The sequence below is a fragment of the Rattus norvegicus genome, chromosome 4 (genome assembly GCF_021556685.1).
Source record: "Rattus norvegicus strain SHRSP/BbbUtx chromosome 4, alternate assembly SHRSP_T2T, whole genome shotgun sequence".
Taxonomy (NCBI): domain Eukaryota; kingdom Metazoa; phylum Chordata; class Mammalia; order Rodentia; family Muridae; genus Rattus; species Rattus norvegicus.
Window position 1 is genome coordinate 42,393,824 of NC_141537.1, and position 22,142 is coordinate 42,415,965.

The following is a 22,142-nucleotide window of genomic DNA, read 5'->3' on the forward strand; positions in this document are numbered from 1 at the left end:
GAGATTGGACATTGTTACAATAAAGAAAATTAAGCATGTACCCTAGGGCTGTTGTCTTTGGCACTAGGAAAAAAAATGAAAGGAAAAAAAAATAATAGCAGTAGCCAAAATGAAACATAGTCACAATCAGACCAAATCAGAAAACAGAGTAGATCAGACATGGTACACACCACCCCCGAATATAATTGGAAAGAGCAGCCATCATTCAAATGTTTGGATTTGCATTCTCAGTTTCCAGTGATGATCACTGCATTGAAAAGACATCTTTCTTTCTTACAGAAAAGCATGCATAAGACGCTATTACAATTCAGGTGCCAGCAGCCAGCCAGATTCCTTAGGTCCTGCATGGAGAACGATCAAGAGGAGGAATCTAAGATCGTTCAGAAAAACGCTGAGATTCATCATGACTTTCTTTTTCCCAGCTATTTATCACATGGTCATCATGACAGCAGAGTTCCTCATAGGGACTACAGTGAATGGATTCCTTATCATTGTGAACTGCTATGACTTGTTCAAGAGCCGAGCATTCCCGATCCTGCCTACCCTCTTGATGTGCACAGGGCTGTCCAGACTCGGGCTGCAGATAATGCTGATGACACAAAGCTTCTTCTCTGTGTTCTTTCCATACTCTTATGAGGAAAATATTTATAGTTCCAAGATAATGTTCGTTTGGATGTTCTTCAGCTCAATTGGCCTCTGGTTTGCCACATGTCTTTCTGTCTTTTACTGCCTCAAGATTTCAGGCTTCACTCAGCCCTGGTTTCTTTGGCTGAAATTCAGAATTTCAAAGCTCATATTTTGGCTGCTTCTGGGCAGCTTGCTGGCCTCTTTGGGGACCGCAACTGTGTGTATAGAGGTAGGTTTCCCTTTAATTGAGGATGGGTATATCCTGAGGAACACAAGACTAAATAATAGTAATGTCAAGCTAATGAGAAATAACAACTTACTCCTCATCAACCTGACCTTACTGCTTCCCCTAACTGTGTTTGTGATGTGCACCTCTATGTTATTCATTTCTCTTTACAAGCACATGTACCGGATGCGAAGTGAATCTCAGAGGATGTCAAATGCCAGAACCGAAGCCCATATAAATGCATTAAAAACAGTGACATCATTCTTCTGTTTCTTTGTTTCTTACTTCGCTGCCTTCATGGCAAATATGACATTTAGAATTCCATACAGAAGTCATCAGTTCTTTGTGGTGAAGGAAATCATGGCAGCATATCCTGCCGGCCACTCCGTCATAATCATCTTGAGTAACTCTAAGTTCAAAGACTTATTCACGAGAATGATATGTCTGCAGAAGGAAGGGTGAGAAGGAGACTGTTTCCCTGCCATGCCTTTTCACTTGGTCAGTTCCTCCCAGGTCATACCCAAGACATGCAAGTCAATCATTTTACCCTGGAGGAATATCAGTCTTCCATGAACTCTGTACTCAAAATATTGTGATATTAATAACAATTAATTACCCTGGTGCACCAGCTTCATTTTAAAAATTAAAGACAGGCTCTAATTTAGAAATTAAATTAAGGCAGGCTTAAGACTTCATTGGGTAAATCAAAATTTGGATTCTATTGTATGCCTTTCCAGGAAATTGGGAATCTTCTGGTAGAAATAAGGAAAAACATCTGAATTGAGTTCAAGACTTAACAGAGCATATCAATGTTGCTTGTTTGGTACATTTAGCTGTTTTTTGAACAGATTCATTCAATAGACAAATGCAAATTACATGGTACTACTATATATATACTAAGGGTGACAGCATAGCTCTCCTGGGTAACAGGGTAAAGCCTTGTCCACTTTTGACCCCAGTGGAGAGTCAGGTGCCACTTGAGCTGGCCTACATAAACACATGAGAACAAATAAGGATGTTTGTTTTTGTTTTGTCTTTAGCAAAATGAAGACAAAAATTTCAACCTCCTGGAATATCAAATTTATTTCCAGAGAGAGAGAGAGCATGGTGGAGGTTGCTGAGTGAAACGTTTCAGAAGAAAGCACTCCCTAAGAGATCTGATTTTATCCCTCACTGAGACTCTGGTCTGGGTATAGTAGCATGAGGTGGATCATAAGTGAAAATGTCGGGATTTGGTTTGAGGAAGAAAGGTAATTTTTTGAAACAATTACTGGATACCAACGCAAATCTGAAAATTCCTCTTTGACTCCTAAGCCAAAACAGTATGTATTACTTTAATTGTAACAAATTATAATTAAAAGTGATTGAAAGTTGCTGGGTTGACAAAAACCTTTGATAGGTGTATATGTATACACACAATGGTTTACCACCAGTTAAAATTTTGAAAATATCCTAACAATGTTACCACTGATCTCTGAAGAAATGTTTCTCATGTTCAAACTGGTACCGAACTCACTTGGGACATTTGTGTCACTTTGTTAGTCCTGACATGAACGCTTCCTATTCAGTGGCTGGGAAGTAGCTGAGATTAGCATTGCTACCAAGTCTCCATATAATAGTCCTGCCTGTGGCTTGGAGACCCTTTGCAAACCAATGGTTGACAGGAATAGTGGTTTAAAGACCTAATTTTTGAGGCCTAGTTGGAAAGGTTTGCACTTTACTAGTTGCTTGATATATCAACTTGGAAAATTATTTTCCTCTCTGTCTTAACTTCTTCATCTCTAAAATACGACAGTAAAAGACTCAACCCTGATTCAACAGTGAGTTTTGATGTCTCAGCCAGTATAAAAGTACTTTAAACCATTCCTTATGTAGAGCAAAGGGCAGTTAAGGCACAAATGTTATATTGCCATTATATTCTTTATTTCTCAAACAAACTTCTCTATTAATTTGGGAATGTAAAAATAAAACTGAAAGTTTATTTTCATACTTTAAGAACAGAGATGGCATGTACCCCAGTTTAAAACGATTCACTGGATTTTTATTGGAATGCAGCATGAAACGATTCCAATTCAGTGGTTGGGGAGCAACGCTCACAAGTCTCCATATAATATTCCTGTTGGTGACTTAAGGACACTTTTGAGAACTGCAGTTTACACACACAGTGGTTAAGAGCCTCATTTCTGAGGCCGTGTTGGTCCAATTTGCACTTCATCAGTTGCTAGTTAGTTACATTCACTGGGTGAGCCCCTTGGTGAGTTAGGAAATATGACAGACTGAAGGATAGGGGATGAGAGGAATAAAACACCAGAGGACACCTAAAGGACAGCATGAGGCAGGTGACAAGACAAGGCATGGTGACACCCATGCTGTCCTTGGCTATAGCACACTGTTGGGCACTGTGGTTGCTTGATCTGACTAGTAAATGAAAAGATAAGCCTTTCTTTGAAGAACCTTGGTCAAAGCACCACAGTGTAACACATCTGGCTTGAACGTACTCAGCAGGAGGTGCTGCTCTTCAGAATCGATCAGCATTTCTGAGGCCAATATGAAGCTTCCTCTTCTTTTCAGCAATCAGTCAGTGATTGTGTGTTTGGAAAAATAAAGGTCACTGTAGTGCTGTTTAGCAAGCTTGACTCTCAAAAATGAACTCACGTTTACCTTGCTCCATCTGGACACTGAGACAGTTAGAACTGGAATCTCTTCTCCTGTTCTTGTGACAGAAATACCTCCACCCTTAGCACCAACTGGACTCTCTGCTTTTTCCCTCAAGAAGGGAAACACAAGTGCTGCCAAGTCCCCAAAGTCACTACCCATGACCAGACAACTTTTCCAAATGACTCCTGAGAACAGTTCACATAAAGACAATATTCTTTTACCCTGAGAGTGTCTAAGTGTGTTCTGCTCACTTGCCCTTGCTCTCAAGCATGTAGTGTGATAAGGGCCAGGAAGAAGAGGAATCCTCTTACTATGTGTCGAGCGGAGTAGCCCAGATGCCCATCTGAGAGCAGTGAGAAGGAACAGAAAGCCGTGGCTTCTCAATGCCCCTTCTGTGGTGTCTTCTTGTCTGCTTTGTGATGATGGCCATAAAGAGATTACCTTTCACCATACTCTCTGGGATAAACTGACACAAGTGTGACTTTCAATATCTATTCCTTGCCCTCCCAACAAGTTTCTAGAAATTTCTGTCTCCTTTCCCACTTTCAGTTCTCTTACTGTTCTGACAGGTGATTCTTACTGTGTTCCAGTCTGAATCTACGGGCCTAACTCTGCTCTGCCCTCTTCTCTTCACATGTGCTAAGCTCTGCTTCTGTTCTGCCACATCTGGTGTCTCCAACATCAGAACTGTGCAAAGTTAGAGCTCAACCATCAAACACAAGAGGGCAGCAGTTATACCCCACAAATGAACTCATTCTTATGTGTTTGTTATAATAAAGAAAAAGATCTATTTTAAGACCCCCGTTAAGTTATAGATAAGTTCAATCAATTACCTGTCCTGAGACACAAATTACTACTACAAAGAATTGTCAGTTAATTCATTGTGTTGTGTAAATGGTACTCCTGAGGAAACGCGTTACTAATTTAAAGCCCAGAGATACAAAACTCAGTGCGCTAAAGTTTTCGTTTACCACGTTTCCTTCCCAGCTTTGTTGTGAACTGGACAGAGCTTGTACATCTCATGTATTTCATATGGAATAAAAGTTTTCTCTACATCAGAATTATCTACCTCGAAGGAGAGAGTCTTTACTGCTTTACTACAGAGAATTACATTGCAGAGAATACATTCTTAAGAGTGCTGGATGCCATGAGGTTGCTGTCACTGTTTATTCACACCAACATCAGCATTATTGTCCTAGGAGACCTTCCAGGAAGTTGTCTAACTCTAAGCATCTTCCGTTCATTCGTTTCTCATACAGGACATAAGAGCACATGACATTTTATACATTGTCTTACATCATGTACTTACAGTTTCACCTTGGCTAGACAAGTGTTTTCAATATTGCTGAAGAAGGGGATGATACCACAATGAAGTTTTAGTCCAGAATATATAATAACAGTCAACTAATCAAAAACAGGCTCTTGAATATATTCTTTGGATTAAGAAACTGACGCCTCTCTGTAAAATAAAGACAGATGAAATCAAATAATTCTATTTCCAAAAGTCACAATGAGTTTAGTTGGTTCAATTTTATTGACATTTTCAAAAAGAAAAAAAAAAAAAACTCTTTAAGTTGAACTTCGTGAACTAGTACAGGAAATTTTCCTTTTCTTCTTCAGGTTACAAACTACGACAAAATTGATAGTGCACTGCCACCTAGTGGTGAGTATTCACTTGCAGTAAATACTCCCTGAAATGTGAAGACTCCAATCACCAGGGAGCATTTTGTATTCAATTGAAAGTACAAAAAGAGGAATGAGTGACTAATCAAAGAAAAAAACGATAAAATATGATTGTTATTTATCTCCTTCAAATACAAACAATATTTTAAATATTGAAAATAAAGATGGCAATTGAAAAATAGGAGTATCTTCAAATATAAACTAGATCACCTCACCAAAAATTACTGACCATTTTTTAAAGATGTTGTGTTGGATTTATGCTCATGTTTTAAAATAAAACATCTTCGAGAAATATTATGAAATAACTACTCAATGAAATTATAGGATGCATTAAACAAAAAGCGGAAGGGTGAAAACAAACTAGAAGATGTTCATGAAACAATTTTGTGACACAAGATTGACCATATGTTTGTATTATTCTAAGCTGTTCCATAGTTTCTTGGGGATTCATTGTATGGTTTGACTTCTGTAGGTTTTTGAAAACATTTAATTTCACCAAGAACATGTGTTTTGATTAATTTTTCTAACTTTAAACTTACGACAGTGTCAAGTCACCAACACCTCAGACGCTAAGACCAGGGGTGGTCTCAGAGTAGCTGTCCCTTGCTGTGCGGCTACAGTCCTTTCTCAGCCTACTAGACAGGGTGTCTCGGTAGTCCCAGCCTGGCAGTGACGGGAGCCCAGAAAGGTCTAGGGGAGCCACTGGGCTGGCTCCATTCCTGGATGATGCTCAGAGACACCAGATCTACTATCCGGGAAGGAATCACAGAAACAGCAACAATGGTGCAAAAAGGCTGGGTGGCTTTTCACTGCTTTGATTTTGTCCTTTTTTGTGTACCAGGGTTTGTTATTTTGAATTCATTTGCATTTTGTTTTGTGCTTTAAATTTGATATCCTGTTTGTCATTGTTTCTGCTAATATCTTGAAGTCTTGCCTCCATGATATCCTCTAGTCGGTCCAAATCTGGACGTTGAACGTGAAGGTCTTTGAAGCCGGTTTTGGCTGTGTTTTGGCAGGGCGGCAGACAGGGGTCTGGTTTCACTCTTCTGTGTGCAGCTATTCAGTCTTCCTTGCACCATTTTTAAAAGAGGCTGCCCTGGCTCCCATGAACCCTTTGTCATCTTTGTCAAGAGTTTAGTTGCTTGGAGATGCAGGGACTTTTTCCTTTTCATTGCTTTGTTCCAGCCACTCATGTGCCCGTTTATCTTACTGTGTCTGGAAATTAGATGATCAGGAGCTCTCGCTTTCTCTCTCTCTCTCCCTCTCTCTCTCTCTCTCTCTCTCTCTCTCTCTCTCTCTCTCTGACATTTGCATTGGACATTTGAAATTTTTCACTGCTTATGCACTTCAGGATTCCGATCCTGGGAAGAATGTCATTAATATTTTTAGATTCTTTTGGACAGTAATAAAAGTTTAACAACTTTATTCTTTGAATCTATTTTTTTAGCTGCCTCTAGTTTCTTCCACCAGTGTGTTTTGTAATGTTCATTTTATCAGTCTTTTCCTTCCTTGGTTAAGCATGTATGTAGATATTTTGGTTTTTGAAGCTATTGCCGATGACAATAGGTTCTTGACCCAATGATAGTGAAATCCACTTTCAAAGTCAGGCAGACTTCACATTCCTTGTGCAGTTAGGATATGAGATTATATGGGCTCTGAAGATTTCTCACAGACAGGCTTGGTAGGATGTACACGGCTAGCACTCTGATTCATTTTTACTCAGAGGAAGTGAGAGCTTCTCCTGTAGTTGTAGAGCTAGGGTAATTGTCAGGGTGGTTTAATGGGATGTTTGGGTAAACTTACTATACTTTTATGCCAACAACTTATAGAGTTGCTTTTTGATCTCTTTATTTCCATTATCTTACAAATCATGTGTCTTTGTAACTTTCTACAATCACTACTACCAAAGACAGTGTATAAAGAAAAGCATTTATTAAGGCTTATGGTTTCACAGACTTGGGGTCCATGGTGGTAGAGCAAAGGCATAGTGGTGGGAACAGCTGAGAGCTTACATCCTGAATCAGGAGGCACAGTGGACTCACTGAGGGTCGTGGAAGGCTTTTGAACCTCAAAGCCAGACCCACAACACAGTTCCTCCAACTGGGCCACATTCTCTGAGCCTTCCCAAACAGATCTACTAACTGCAGATCAAGTATTCAAACAGGAACCTCCGGAGGCCATTTTCACTCAAACTACCAGGAAGTGCTTCTCGAGTCACAAAGAATGATTAGCGCAGCTGCAGCAGCAGCCTTGAGCTCAGCTGACATTATCACGAAAGCAGAGATCACGCTGATTTTTATCTATCCTAGAATCCTTCGTGCCCAGTAGTGAGTGGCAGAGAAGACTTTTTAAATACGTGAACGAAGAAGCATTACTAATTGGTTCCTAATGATGTGGTTACATACATAGGCATGCTCTGATATATGCTGTCTGTCAACGTTACTCGATTGAAAAAAAAAAAAAAAGACAACTCCCACGGGCCTGGATGATACAAATCATCCTGCACTAAATTCAGATTGTAAAAAACTTCTCACCATTCATATTCTTGGGAAAACGTCTCTCACTCTTTTTTATCCAAGAAACACCAGGGAGAGAGATAGAGAGAGAGATAGAGATAGAGAGAGAGAGAGAGAGAGAGAGAGAGAGAGAGAGAGAGAGAGAGAGAGAGAGAGAACCAGTGCAATCTATTTACTCCACTCTTTCTCTCCATGGCTTCCTCTATGTCTGCCTGCTGACTAAGTTTCTACTGGTCAAGTTGTCCCTGGAGAGCAGCTCCAAGTTTGTCTAGTATATGCATAATAGCACGAACCGCACTGAGTTCATAAGCAAGGCTTGTTGGCTCCAGAGGTCACCGAGTGCTAGCGATACCTACCTTTGTCCTCTCTCATTTCCCTGGTATCAGCTTACTACACTATCCACGGGGCCCAGCCATTTCCTTTCTTTATAAATTATGGAGAATTTCAGATGGTGAGACGATCGCCTAAGCACAGGGTCTGCCATAACCTCCTGCTTTAGAGACTAACAGAACTGCACAGTAGAAAGTTTGCAGGCTTCTGGTGTACTGGGCTGTGATCAGCGCTATCCCTGAGTCACGAGGTTTAGAAAATAAGAACTTCCCAGCTGGCAAGTTTTCTGTCGTTAATAAACCAGATGTGTTCTCTGGAATTCATGCCTCTGTGTGTCTTTTTTATCTTGCTCTGTTTTCTCTTTTTGCCTATGAAATTCCCTGCATTAGAATTTGCCATGATTTAAGTCATTCCGCCTTTCAGTTTTCATCTTTTATGTCTGAAAGTTGAATGCACACAATAGTTATGGCCAAATTCCACCCATACATTCTTCCGTCTCCGTCATTTCTTTCTCTTTACTACGCTCCCATTCTTAGCTTACTGATTTAATCCTTTCAAAACTCTGTCCTCTCTCGTGTAACTTTCAGTTGTTTTGGATTACTCCCAACCTAACGTTTGTTCCTCAGCAAATAAAGTACTTAAAGTAGAGGGTGGTATTCTTGAAGGCTAGAAAGTACACTTGTGTGGGCAGCAAGCTTACACAGAACAATGTGTAGGTTTGGCTGCCTTGATCTCTGAAGACTCGGGTGAAGGGTGTGTGGATCAGCAGCCTCAACTGCCATTCTCCAGACAAACGCCCTGTTGCTCTTCTCATAAAAATCTCTGCTGTTTCCTCTTTTCAAACCCTTTTCTCTGTTGTTATTTTTTTTTAATATTTGTTCTTCCCCAGCGCACCGTGTGTGTGTGTGTGTGTGTGTGTGTGTGTGTGTGTGTGTGTGTGTGTGTGTGTGTGTGACATAAACTACATGTAAAGCTGAAAAAACAATTAGCAGGAACCTGGAACCATACAGGTGGGTTCCAGGAATTTGCCTCAGATCTCCAGGTGGTGACAAACACCCTCACCTGTTGAGACATCTTACCAGCTTAGCAGTGATCTTAGGGCTAACAGCTAAAGTATATTCTGATGTGGATGCAGAATAAAGAATGACAATTTTTAGTTGACTCTGTCTTCTTGCAGAGTCCCTATCCCCTCTGGGCTCTTCAATCCTTTCCCTAACTCTTCCTTAAGACTTTCCCACTGAATGTTTAGCTGTGGGTATCTGTATCTGTGTCAATCAGCTGCTTTGTGGAGGCTCTCAGAGAACAGTTATGCTAGGCTCCTGTCTATGGGCATAACAAAGTGTCATTGACAGTGTCAGGGATTGGTTCTTGCCTATGGGATGGGTCTCAAGTTGGGCCAGTTACTGGTTGGCCAATTCCTCGGTCTCTGTTTCATCTTCGTTCCTGCACTTCTTGAAGGCAGGACAAATTATGGGTTAAAGGTTTTTGGGGTGGGCTGGTGCCCTTATCCATCCACAGGGAGTCCTGCCTTGCTATAGAAGGTGACCACTTCAAGCTCCATATCCCCAACTGCTTGGAGACTCAGCTAGAGTCACCCTCATAGACACCATGGAGCCTTCCCCATCTCAGAGACTGAATCATCAGCCAAACAGCATGCATTTGCTAAACCTATGCCCCACCCTGCACATATGCAGCAGATGTGCAGCTTGGCTTTCATGTGGGTGATTCAACAACTGGAATAGGGGCTCCGTCTGACTCTTGCTTGTATGTGAATCCCGTACCAGTAACTAGACTGCCTTGTCTGGCCTCAGTGGAAAAGGATGTGCCTAATCTTTCAGAGAAGGTGGGGTGGGTTGGTACCTTGGGGGATCCTCTCCCTTCTCAGAGAAGAAGGGAAGGGGATGGATGAGGGACTGTGTGAAGGGAAACAGGGAGGAGGGGAACTTCAATCAAGATGTACAGTGAGTAAATTAATGGAAAAATAAAAACTGTTTAAAAATGACAATTTTTGTCACTAGGTGGCAGGATTTTACTATGGTCTTGATTCTCAGCCATGTTGGCAGGTAGAGAAAGAAATTTAAGTAAAAAGAATTGAAATTGCTATAGAAAATGACTCTATACCATACCACATATCGGTTCAACAGAATTTGGGTTTTGCTGCGAAAGTATGAGATTGCATTTGATGGAATGCTTAGGTTCCTCATAAAACAGTCAAAAGTTTTCAAATTTCAGAAAAATCATTTCCAGACCCTGAAAAACACAACTAAAATGGATATGGATTTTATATCATGAATATGTTTACTTTCTGTAGGTTTCATGCTTTTTGTATATCTCTCCCTTATTTAATTCTACATTATCAAAGCATTTAGCATGGCATGGCAGAATTCATTGCAATTTGGTATTTTACTCTTTAAAGACTCATTGTGAACCTTGTAAGGGCCCTGGCTTCTGACCACAAAATGGCTTTCTATGAAGACACTCATCTACTTGTCAGAATTTGTTATTTTGTTAACAATGTCTTTATATATTAATACTTCAAGAAAGAAAATTCAGTGTAGGACAAAAGAGCGTCTCAAAAGTATTCTTTTCTGACAGAATAGTTCTTATTAGGTCTCTACTTTCTGTTTGGGGAACATCTTAATCTGAATCTCAGTCTCCTTTGTCTGCTTCATTTAAATGTTGTATTGAGAGAAATCCTTGTTTTTCATCTAACAAAACCCAATTGTCAGTCATTATCTGTAGTTCTAATCAGGAAACGCAGTTAAGTATTATTTTTAGACTTCTATTTGACCAAGGCATTATAGTGCTTCCATTTCTGTCTAGTTTGCCTGAAGAAAGGGTTGATTTCTCCATAAACAGCCTCCATTTTTTCGTTATTCATTGATCTTGTCTTCAACCCTCTGGATCATACCCTTACCCTTTTCCCTGGATCTTTTGCGCGTCATAAAGGCCTCTGTTGAAATCTGAATTCAACTCTTGCCTCAGCAGGTTTGGGTCAGGCTGTGTGGTTAATAATTAATTCCTTGCCTTAGATAAAGGTCAGTTAGATACTGTTTCGATTAGTGAGTCCCTCTGTAGTCTAAATTCCCTAGTATCATTGCTACTTCAAGCATATCCTAGGCCTCTTAACCTTCCTGTTGTCTGGGTAGTTCTTCCAGTGCAGACATTGTCTTGCTTTCATAAAAAATTCAGAGACTGAAACCTATTTTACAATAGAACAATGCAATAGAACAAAGCTTAGGTATGTGCTAACCCTTGCATCACCCAGCGGCACTCTCCTATATAAAGAGCAAGCTGGATGAGAATATTCCTGCCATGCTGATGCTTTTAGCAAGTCCTTGTCGGACAGTTATTTTTATGCCTGACATTCTGCAAAGTACTGAGAACACGCAGGTACAGGAGATGAGTATGACCTCAGAGTGAACAGCTAGTGTGAGGGAGAAATGAGTAAGCTGTGAAGACAGTTCAGAGAGGAGAGTTCAGATGGGAGATGCTCAAGATACCATGGGAATCCAGAGAACAGGAGGCTAATCAACACCTGGGTAATCAAGGAAAGTCTATAAATTACTGTTGCTGTGCAATAATAGGCCTTGGGAGTGATTTCACCTCCTAGTTATGCTCAAATGCCTTGTGGATCAGAGATTTGTGAAAAGCACATTGAGGTCAGTTCTCTGAGGCAGTGTCTGGGATCCCTGCCAGAAACACTCAAATGGCTGGGGAATGGAATTGTGGGAGGTGGCCCAACACACAAGTCTGGCACCTGGGCAGAGACTATCAGCTGCAGCACCTACACATGGCCTCTCCATAAGACCTGAGCTTCTTCACAACGTGAAAACTGAATCCATCGGCAGCTGAGGACTCCAAAGAATATGTTTAATGAGAGAGGTTGCAGCCATCTCTGGAAAACTCAATATGCTGCAAAATAGGTAGTGTGAAAGCTAGCTGCGCAAAACAGTAAGGTGTTGTGGAATATGTGGAGCTAAAGGATTTATAGAATCTACCTGCATGAAATAGAGGTGTTCCAGGCAGAAGGAATAAAACAGGTCCATTCCTCCAGTCTAGGGATGAATTGCAGGGAAGCAACTAGATGGAGCTCAGAATAACTGTTCTTCAAGTATGGGAGGAATTGGTAAGGGATGAGCCTAGACAGGAAGGTGGTAGTGGTGCCTAGGAAGCAGATCCTTTAGGCCAGGAGGAATCATCACAAGTCTTTACAGAAGACATTCAAGCTAAGGCCTGTGCTACACTAAAAATAATTGTTTTGGATGGACAGGAGAGTTGCCAAGATTAGACAGAAAAACAGTAAGCATAAGGCTAAAAGCCTGTTGAGAGGCTTATGATTAATTTCAAGTTTGAAGAGTGGGGAAGGGTCACCCTGGGGTTTGATAATTAGTGAGGAGGACTGACGGTATTCATCAATTATATTCAATTAATTCTTAAGGTTTGCAGCAACGAAAAGATACACATCAGTGGTTCTCAACCTGTGGGTCACAAACCCCCTTTCACAGATGTTACATATCAGATAGCCTGCATAACAAGTATTTACATTATGACTCATAATAGTAGCAAAATTATAGTTATAAAGTAACAACAAAATAATTTAATGGCTGAGAGCCATAACAACGTGAGGAAGTGTATTAAAGGGTCCTGTAGGAAAGTTGAGAATGACTGTTATAGCTCAAAACAAGCCCGTAGAAGAAAGTTAGGAATCAAGGGTCCAAATGAGCTCTAAACAATACCTTCCAGTGTTTACAAAGTAGTCATGGGCAGAGTGGTAAGTGGCTATGACATGACAATCCCTATAGATGCTGCCAACCAAGGAAGCACACGGAGCCCTCACTGTCTGGGATTTCCACTGAGGCCTGATCCTGTCGATGCAGTTGCTCATCTTCACAGCAGTCTCTCTGGAGACGGAACTGACAACATGACCAGTAGCTCTGTCATCCTTCACACTGATAGTTTATCTTCTGTGGCCCAGGTCTCCAAGGTACAAACACTTATCAGGGAGAACTGTCATTACAAGGAAATAGAGATTGGCTTCCACAAGCACAAAGTAAAGGTTCCATCTCTCTGGATTGAGAGCAGTTCTACTCTGGATAATAAGGAGATGGTTAGTGAATAGAGAGTGAAAATCAATTTGGTGGTGATCGAGAGCAGAGGTGCTGCTGGTAAGATAGGTACCTGGGTTGCAAGATGATGACCATGGGGAAGAAATGGGGTTGTTAACTCAGGTTTATGTCTTCAGATGAGAAGTCTACATCCGAGAATGTTAACTGACTTCAAAATGGTAGTGGTGGCCAAAGAAACCCACTGTCATCTGTGGAAGGAAGGGAACTGGTAGCAGAGCTAGGAGAATGACTGATGGGTAGACCCTGTAGTGGGATGGAGTTCCTAGAAAGTTCCTTCCCTGCCTGCCCTGCTCTGAGATGAGGAAATGACCTTGAAAGATCTCCTCCCACTTCTAGACGTTTTTGAGGAACTACTCTATATAGTATATCTAATAGAATTCAACCTTATTGGAGGCATTCCATCACCTTGCAAGATAGGTTTTATTTACTATAAAAGTGTGAATTATTTTCTAGTCGATGAATCCAATTAACATGGTTGCAATTTATTTTAAAGAGAATGGTAGTTTTGCTCAATTTTAGTTCATAATCTCTCCCATCTCAATAGTACCTGATGTACAATTCAGTCTTTACCTGTATCTCTGGTATACAAATCTCAGGTCAGTTTCTTGCAGCAACTTGTTAATGCTCAGTTCCTTAGCAGGAAACTTTGCTTAGTAATAGCCATTACTTAATCTTAGCCTCAGTCTGCCTTTCACCTTTTCCTTGTAAAAGTGCTTTGGGGAATTAACAAAGCCAAGATGCTGCCCCTAGGTATGGTTCTGTACTTTATGCTTCTCTCAATAGGTAAAATTTCCTTCCCAAGACCCTGGCTCTGCCTCTACAGAGTGATTGAGTTGCCACTGTTAGTCTGATCTCCTGAGAGTGGTAACTGTAAGGTTAGCAAAAGCCACCAAAGCCAGGGATTGCAAGGAGGGATTGCCACAGAGCTTTCAGCAGATATTGCTGGAGTTATGAGAACAAGTACAGGAAACTTTCAGCAGGATGACATAATGCTACCCCCAAAGTGGTGCCTCCAAGCTTGGTGCATCCGTTCCCCCAAACTGGAAGTCACCCTGTTACATTAGTCTTGTTTCTCCCATATCTATAGGCAGCCAGGCACTTTTAACATTATGCTATGTTCTGTAAGGAGCAGATATTTCCTTTATACCCTTTCCCAGCTACCTAAATAGAAATCACATTACTGAGCCTTACTAATTCCTGTTACTAAATGTGGACATGTGCCACAGACCTTGACTAGACAAGTATATCTTGCCTGATGTTGTATCAATTTGCTTCCACTTTTAAAAAAATTCTTTATTTTATTTTTTACAGTCCAGCCTTTATTCCTACCCCAGTCTGCCCTCTGACTTCCCCCCACACACACACACATCCTCATTCCCAAGAGGATGTGTCCACCACCACCACCCCCCCCCGCCCTTCCAGACCTCTCTACTCCCTGGGGCTTCAGTCTCCTGAGGCTTAGGTGTGTCTTCTCTCACTGAGGCCAGACCAGGCAATCCTCTGATGTATATGTATCAGGAGCCTCATATCAGCCCATGTTTGCTGACTGGTTGGTGGCTCAGTGTCTGAGCAATCTTGGAGGTCCAGGTTAGTTGAGACTAATAGTCTTCCTATGGACTCTCCCTCCTCCTAAACTTCTTAGAGTTTTACTCTAATTCAATCACAGAGATCAATAGCTTCTTCCATTGGTTGTGTGTAAATATCTGCATTTGACTCTTTCAGCTGCTCATTGGGTCTTTTGGAGGGCAGCCATGATAGGGTCCTGTCTGTAAGCATACCATAGCATCAGTAATAGTGTCAGACCATGGGACCTCTCCCTGAGCTGGATCTCAATTTGGGCCTGTCACTGGACCTCCTTTTCCTCAGGCTCTTCTCCATTTTTGTTCCTGCAGTCATTTCAGGCAGGAACAGTTGTGGGTCAGAGCTTTTGACTGTGGAATGACAACCCCATCCCTTCATTTTATGCCCTGTCTTTCTACTGGAGGTTCCCTCTCCCTACTCTTGAGCATTTCATCTAAGATCCCTTCCTTTGAGTCCCGAGAGTCTCTAACCTCCCAGATCTCTGGTAATCTCAGGAGGTAGGAGGAGTGGGGAGGGACCCTCTAGAATTGCTTCCACTTATATATCAAGGTCCCTGTTAGTATTCATTGAGACTACTTTTGTGTTTTTCTTGTTTTGAGACCCTAATAGCTGTTAGGTTCTTATGTTGATAACATAATAGCAACTTAGTAAGTAGAGTCATAAGGGACTAGATCTGTAATTTGAGGCAGTGTAAAACCTCCTTGTAACACATATCATGTAACTCAAACTGTCTTCACTTTGCCCCAAAGAGTAGAGGACTAATAGTCTAACTAGGAAAAACCAACCTACTTCTTGGGGTATAAAATCTATGGGAAAGGAGAATGTTGACTGAAATAAGGAACCGTAGTATATAACACTTCTTCTTCTGAAGGTCTAGAAGTTTGTTCTGTAAGGCTCATTCAAAAGAGTGACTTTTTTATAAGTGGACCTTACTAGGTCAAGGTGTGGGACACTTCAGGGCTAATGCGATTCCCATAACTCAGTATAAACCAGAGAGTGGTTATTTTTTGTCTTCATCTTTCCCTTTCAACTTATTTATTTATATGTTTTCACACAATATATTTCGACTATGTTACTTATCCTCCCTTAGGTCCTCCCAAAGCCTCCCCCCCTTAACTTCATGTTCTTTCTACTTCACTTCCTTTAAAAGCACCACAAAATCAAAACAAAGAGACAAAGCAAAATAAAACAAAAACATGGAGTTGATTTTATGTTGAGCAACTGCTCCTGGGCACATGACTTGCACTGGAGTATGGTTGATATACTCAGTGAAGTCACTCCATTGGAAAAAAAACTGGTTTTCCCTTCCCTAAAAGGTATTGTGGTAGTTTGAATAGGTATGGCCTCCAAAGACTCATATGTTTGAATGCTTAGCCACAGGGAGTTGCACTATAGGAGGTGCAGCCTTTTTGGAGGAAGTAAGTCACTATGGAGGCAGACGTTGAAGGTAATATGAGATCATAGGTCAAGCTATGCCTAGTTTGGTACACAGTCTCTCCTTGCTACCTACAGATCGAGATGTAGAACTCACCACCCCCAGCACCAATTCAGCCTGTGTGCTGCCAGACTTCCCACCATGATGACAATGGACTGAACATCTGAAACTGTAAGCCAGCCTCCATTAAATGTTTTCCTTTATAAGAATTGTCTTGGTCATAGTGTCTCTTCATAGCAATGGAAATCTTGATTAAGAATGTGACTTTCTGTCCAATATTCCTCCTCAGTATTTGGTTTTTTATTTTCCTGCGAGGGTCTTTTGAATGCTTTACTGGTTTCTTTAAATTCGAATGTTTATCCACCTCATTGTATCTAGAGGACACAGTTTTCTTGAAATCATTCATCACCTCTGGCTTGTATAATCCTCTTCTAAGATAGATCCTTGATCCTTAAGAGATAGATGGAGGGTGCTGATGAAGACATTTCATTTTTTCTTGAGTACTACAGAGTCTCTCATTCTCTGTACATTGTCTAGTTATGGATCTCTTTGCTAATTATTGTCTACTGTATGAAGAAGATGTTCTGATGGGGGTTGAGTGGTGATCTGCTCTATGGCTATAGCAATATTTCATTAGGAAGCATTTATTGCTATGTTCCTCTGGGAGAATAACAGTAGTAGGTTTTCCCCTAATATCAATGGTCTATCTAATTTCAGGTTATTGGCCATTCAACAGTTAAGGTGGCAGCATGGTTAGGATGAGAGCATTTTCTCTGCCTATAGACAGCAACTTTCTCAGTATCTATTTACATAGAAGTGTGGCTCAGGGCACAGCAGATTTTTCCCATGTCTCTGTTTAAATGGCTTTAGTCTCATCACTTACAACCCAACTTTCTGCCAAAGGCTGGTAACTCAAATAGCATCACGGTGTGGGTAGACTTTCAATATTTGAGCTTTGGGAGACACAACTGAAACATCATATTCAGGTTACTCAGGAACACCATACTCAAACCCAGTCTCCCTAGAAAGGTAAAAGTCCACTCGTTCTTATATTGGCAGTGCCAGATTTCCAGGGAGACTGATTAGTCCTACCCTGTAGCTTTTTCTCTTTTGCATTTAAAATGTGTGTGTGTGTGTGTGTGTGTGTGTGTGTGTGTGTATGTGTGTGTGTGTGTGTGTGTGTGTGTGTGTGTGTACAATTATCAACTTGCCATTTTTTGAGTTGCCTCTACTTTCCTCGTGGCACATGTCTCTGAGCTCTCACTACTTTAAGAGCCTGTATCTGGGGACTTAGGAAATAATAAGTAAAGAACTTCAGCCCCTGCAGTTCTCTTTCACATTTCAGAAGAGGGAATGAGTTTTCAAGCCTTTCTAATGTCTCTGCTGAGGTGCAAGTTAGAGAGGCAGCAATACTGAAGAGGCCACCAGAGTACACAAAGAACAGAGGCTGCCACCCACAGCCTATTTGGTACTGCCAGCCACCCACTCTGATGGGTCAGGACTTCTCTGCTGAGCAGTGGTGCTGAACAAAATATTAAACAAGCAGTAACATAGAACAGATGTGGACCATTAGCTATCAATACATCCACACAGGTGCAAATGAGCTTGTGGATACAAGGGCCAGAACGCTTACTTACATTTTAAACCGGCAGTGTCCTAAAACAGAGGAGCTGGGAGTGTGCAGAGGGGTAGATATAGTCTGAAGCTTGGCTTACATGGTGTTGCTGTGGCTTTGCATGTCTCTGGTCCCTTCTTTCTTCTGTTTCCTTTTTCTAGCAGGAAGACTTCTTAATATGGTAAGGAATATAGTTAATGAAAACAACCTTCTAGTTTAGCTATTCCAAAGAGAAAATGCCTGTCTCTGAACTTGTGTCTAAATGTCAACAGGGTTAGGGTTAGGGTTAAGGTTAGGGTTAGGGATTGTTCTACATTAGATTATGTGTCTAGTCCTAAGCCAACCACAGGTGACAAGGGGCTGGGGATAATGTGGTGCAAGTTAGTGACTCTTTTTTACGTGTGTGTGTGTGTGTGTGTGTGTGTGTGTGTGTGTGTATGAACAAAAAGATCAACTGTCTACATGTTATACTGAGAACTTCTCTGTCTTCAGCATTGTGTAATACTGATTATCCAACCCTGTCCGGAAGGCTGCTTCTGAAACAAGTTCTGGAAAATTCCAATAGGTTGACTCATGGTCATTCCAATGGTAGAGGGAAGAAGGGGTTGCTGGGCAATATGACTTTTCTTCTGTGGGTGTGCAGGTGAATGATTCTGGTCTTCTACCTCTGTACAGGAGGCATGCAATTGACACCTTTGCTGGGCCAAGAAGATAATGAAGCTCAGACCATCACTCCAGCCCCTCTCCTTACTGTTTTGCATGTGCAGATTCAGGCAGGGGTGCGAATGAAACTCCTCATGTTGCCTCAAGGAGTGGTTGGATTAATAGTCCTCATTCTTTGTTTGAAAGTCTTATTTTTGTCAGCTGTGGGTGGGATAAGGTTAGAAAGTAATTGACGATATTTAGGTATGAGTGGGAAAACCTGCCTCCAGGTTTCATTCACTGTCTTTAGATGTGGATGGATGTTTTGAGAAGGTAGGGTAAGAGGGGGCTTTTAAAAATGGAAGGGAGGCTGCAGTGGGAGGTTACTCCAGGCATGCATTACAGCTAGAGAGCAAGAACATTTATAGCTGGAGGTGGACTAAGCAATCAGGAAAGGACAGGAGGAGAAGACGTTCTTCTGGGAATGAGGAGGTGGGTGCAAATGGATAAAGATGCAGGGCAAGCAAGGTACAGAGAGAAAAGCTGCTGGGATTTGAAAGGCAGAGAAGTAATGATAGGGAGAGGACATGAGGAGAGATATAATGTTGGTGACTCAGCCACGCAAATGAATAACTTAAGCCACCAGGATGAAAACGCCTATTGCAATTCACTGAGTATGGAAAGCAAACCATATAAGCAAAAAGTTGGACGGATATCCATGGTTTTCCTCCCTATGCTAATTTTATCCAGGATCCTCTTAGTAGATAATTCATTTATTCTGAATGCTTACCAATTGCCAGGCATGAGACTAGCCACATCCTTAGGATAATCTCATTTGCCTCAGGGCAAACCTACTTAGCAAGAGGTGCTATGCAAGCGTTCTGATAAATATATGGATGCATAAATAGGACTGAAGAGTTGGCAGACTGATTTAGACCTGACAGCTGGGCCTTAAACCATCACAGCTGGATTCTAGTGCCTGGAGTTAAGCCTTGGCTTCGCACTCAAGCTTCTTCTTTGGCCCAGTGCATCAGTTTGCTAGGGGTACCGGGGCAAAGCACCAGAAACTAGGTGCTTAGAACAACCTATGTTTGTTGACTCATGGTTCAAGGGGTTAGATTCTGAAATCAAGATGTCATCCAAGCCACACTGCCTCAGATGGTCCCAGGGGAAGATGTGTTCTAGGCCTCATTCTTAGTGGACCCTGGCTTCAGGCAGTAGCAGAGACTCACATTGGCATATCGCATTTTCCCAGTATGCCGTTTTCTTTTTGTGATATTCTTTTAATAGAGGCATACTGAGTGAGGATCCCTCTTAACTTCAGCATGACTTCTCCCTAACTAATTATATTTGCAGTGACCTTATTTCCAAATAAGGTCCTATTCTGAGACACTAGGAACATATGCAAGAGAGGAGGCAGTGATGCAATGCATAGCACTCAGGAGCCCTGGATATGATTCTGTGTTGGCAATGCTCTTTGGTTCTGGCACGGTATCTGGTATGGTGGGTGTCCTCTGGCTTTGCTGCTGTCTCTGGGGCTCAGCTGTGGCCACACACTGCAGTGATAGCCTTGGCTGGATAGGCTAGAGTAGCTGCCAGGGGCAGGTGCTCTATGCCTGACAACATGGCCAGCTGCATCTCTGTTGTCACCACTGACAGAGTGGAAAAGCTGCTGTCATCCACTTTAAAACAAACCCACAGTTTCCATCTATGCTTGTCTCCGTATATGGTACTGATATGTCTTTAAGTGATTTTGAAAAATGACTTTGTTTTCATTGTGAATATATCATGATTCATTACCCCTTTCTGTCTGTGGACTAAAACATGCCAAATGTAAACTGTATATGCACCTAGGGATACCCAGGATTTTGAAAATAAGATTATTCATATCCTTGTCTTCATTAGAATGTCTTCAGACTCTAGGGCCTGTTAAACCACTTTCTTGGCAAGTTCATATGCAGTGGGGATCTTATTTGGTGGGGATCTGTGATTTGAATGATTCTATTACCTCCCCCTGAAAGCAAGCCGTTTTTTGTTGTTCCTCCTCTTTCTGTTTTGGAAGCCTGCAGAGGACACACATAGTCACATTTGCCTTTACTGTATAATGTTCCAATCAGCAGCCAGCATAATGAAATCCAATTAATGTGTTAGGCTGTTGTGGTTCTAAAAATATTTCCCATTCCCCTGGAGGTGCTGAGGAAAATTGAAGGAATCAAGGTATTATAGTCAACCCATAATTTGGAGAAAGTGTCTTCAATCACATTGGGGGTGGTAGGTTTGTTCCTGGGAAAACAAAAATAGATCATCTCTCCAAAATTAGGCTGTGAGATTGTTCTGATGACATCTGATTCAGATGCCAGGTCTTGCATGCAAACTAATGATCCTTCAATGTGTGTGTGTGTGTGTGTGTGTGTGTGTGTGTGTGTGTGTGTGTGTGTGCATATATATATATATACATATATATATGAATTATTAAGGTTAGTTAATTAGCACATTTTTCTTCAGCAGATGTAATTAGATGAAGAGAGTCCTTGCTCTCTCTTCGATTTTCCTGGCAGTGGCTCTGGGCTGCATGGAGGTGGTAAACATATTGCTACACAGATGCTAACCAGGGAAGTGATTTTCTGGTTTCTGTTTGATTTTTGAAGCGTCATCCTGCAACTGAAAGCTGCTTTCAGTTGAGGCAGGAGGGGAGGGCAGAGGGGAAATAGAAGGGATGCAGAAGGGGGAGTACAGCAGCAACCTGTGCGCACTTTCCAGAAGTGTCTTCTAGCATCTTCATTTACCATTCCTGGCTTCAGGCTTTGCAGTTTACAATTTTATGCTTCCCCTGCAAATTGCCAATGTCATCCAGGCAAAGGTGAATAGTGAATAGTTATTCACATTGTCATTCCAAGGGCATTTGCTCTCTGTCCCCAGTGAGACCATTGATTTTTTAAATTGCCAGAAATTAAAGTGACTGGTTCATCATTTGTGTCTTCCGAGTTTCTGGATCAGTGGTTCCCATGACCACCTTTGTGGCAGCAGCATCTGGGCTGCATAATGAAGCACAGAGTCCTAGCCTTTGCTACCATCCACAGTCTCAGAATCTCTGGGAATAGAGCCCAGAACTCAGTGTTTTGAGAACCTCCCAGGTAAGTCAATCAGGATGACAAAACTCCTGGTCGCCATATCAATGAAGGGATTTTGTCTCCCGTGGTTGACAATTCTATTTTCTCATTGATCCCTGCTTGGCAAGACTCTATGTCTCTGTCACTCTGTCTCTCTGTCTCTGTCTCTCTGTCTGTCTCTGTCTCTCTGTCTGTCTCTGTCTCTCTCTCTCTCTCTATCTGTGTGTGTGCACATGCATGTATGTATTTATTCTAAAACGTTTTTCACATTTTTCCTCTTACCACAAATTTTCTTATGTTTTTTGTACAATATTTTGCCTTAAAACATATTGTGGACCAGAGGAGATGGCTCAGTGGGTAAATTGCTTTAGATGAGAACATGAGTCGAACCTGAGTTAAGATCTCCAGAATCTTCATAAAACCAAATACGATGCTGTACAATGCAAGTCCGGTGCTGTAGGTGGAGTAAAGGACAGTTGTGGATCCCTGGAACTGCACAGTCAGCCAACATAGCCAACCGGCAAGATTGATGTTCAGTGAGAGAATCTTTCTTTCAAAAAGTGGGGTGGATGAGTCATTGAGGAAAGATA

General features: G+C 41.6%; 1 protein-coding gene across 1 annotated transcript; it reads left to right on the forward strand.

The window, feature by feature from the left end:
• The first annotated feature begins 403 nt into the window (after positions 1–403).
• Tas2r7l (taste receptor type 2 member 7-like) lies at positions 404–1,315 on the forward strand. The gene has a single exon (NM_001024319.1). The coding sequence runs from the start codon at positions 404–406 to the stop codon at positions 1,313–1,315; it is 912 nt and encodes a 303-aa protein (NP_001019490.1).
• Positions 1,316–22,142: the final 20,827 nt, after the last annotated feature.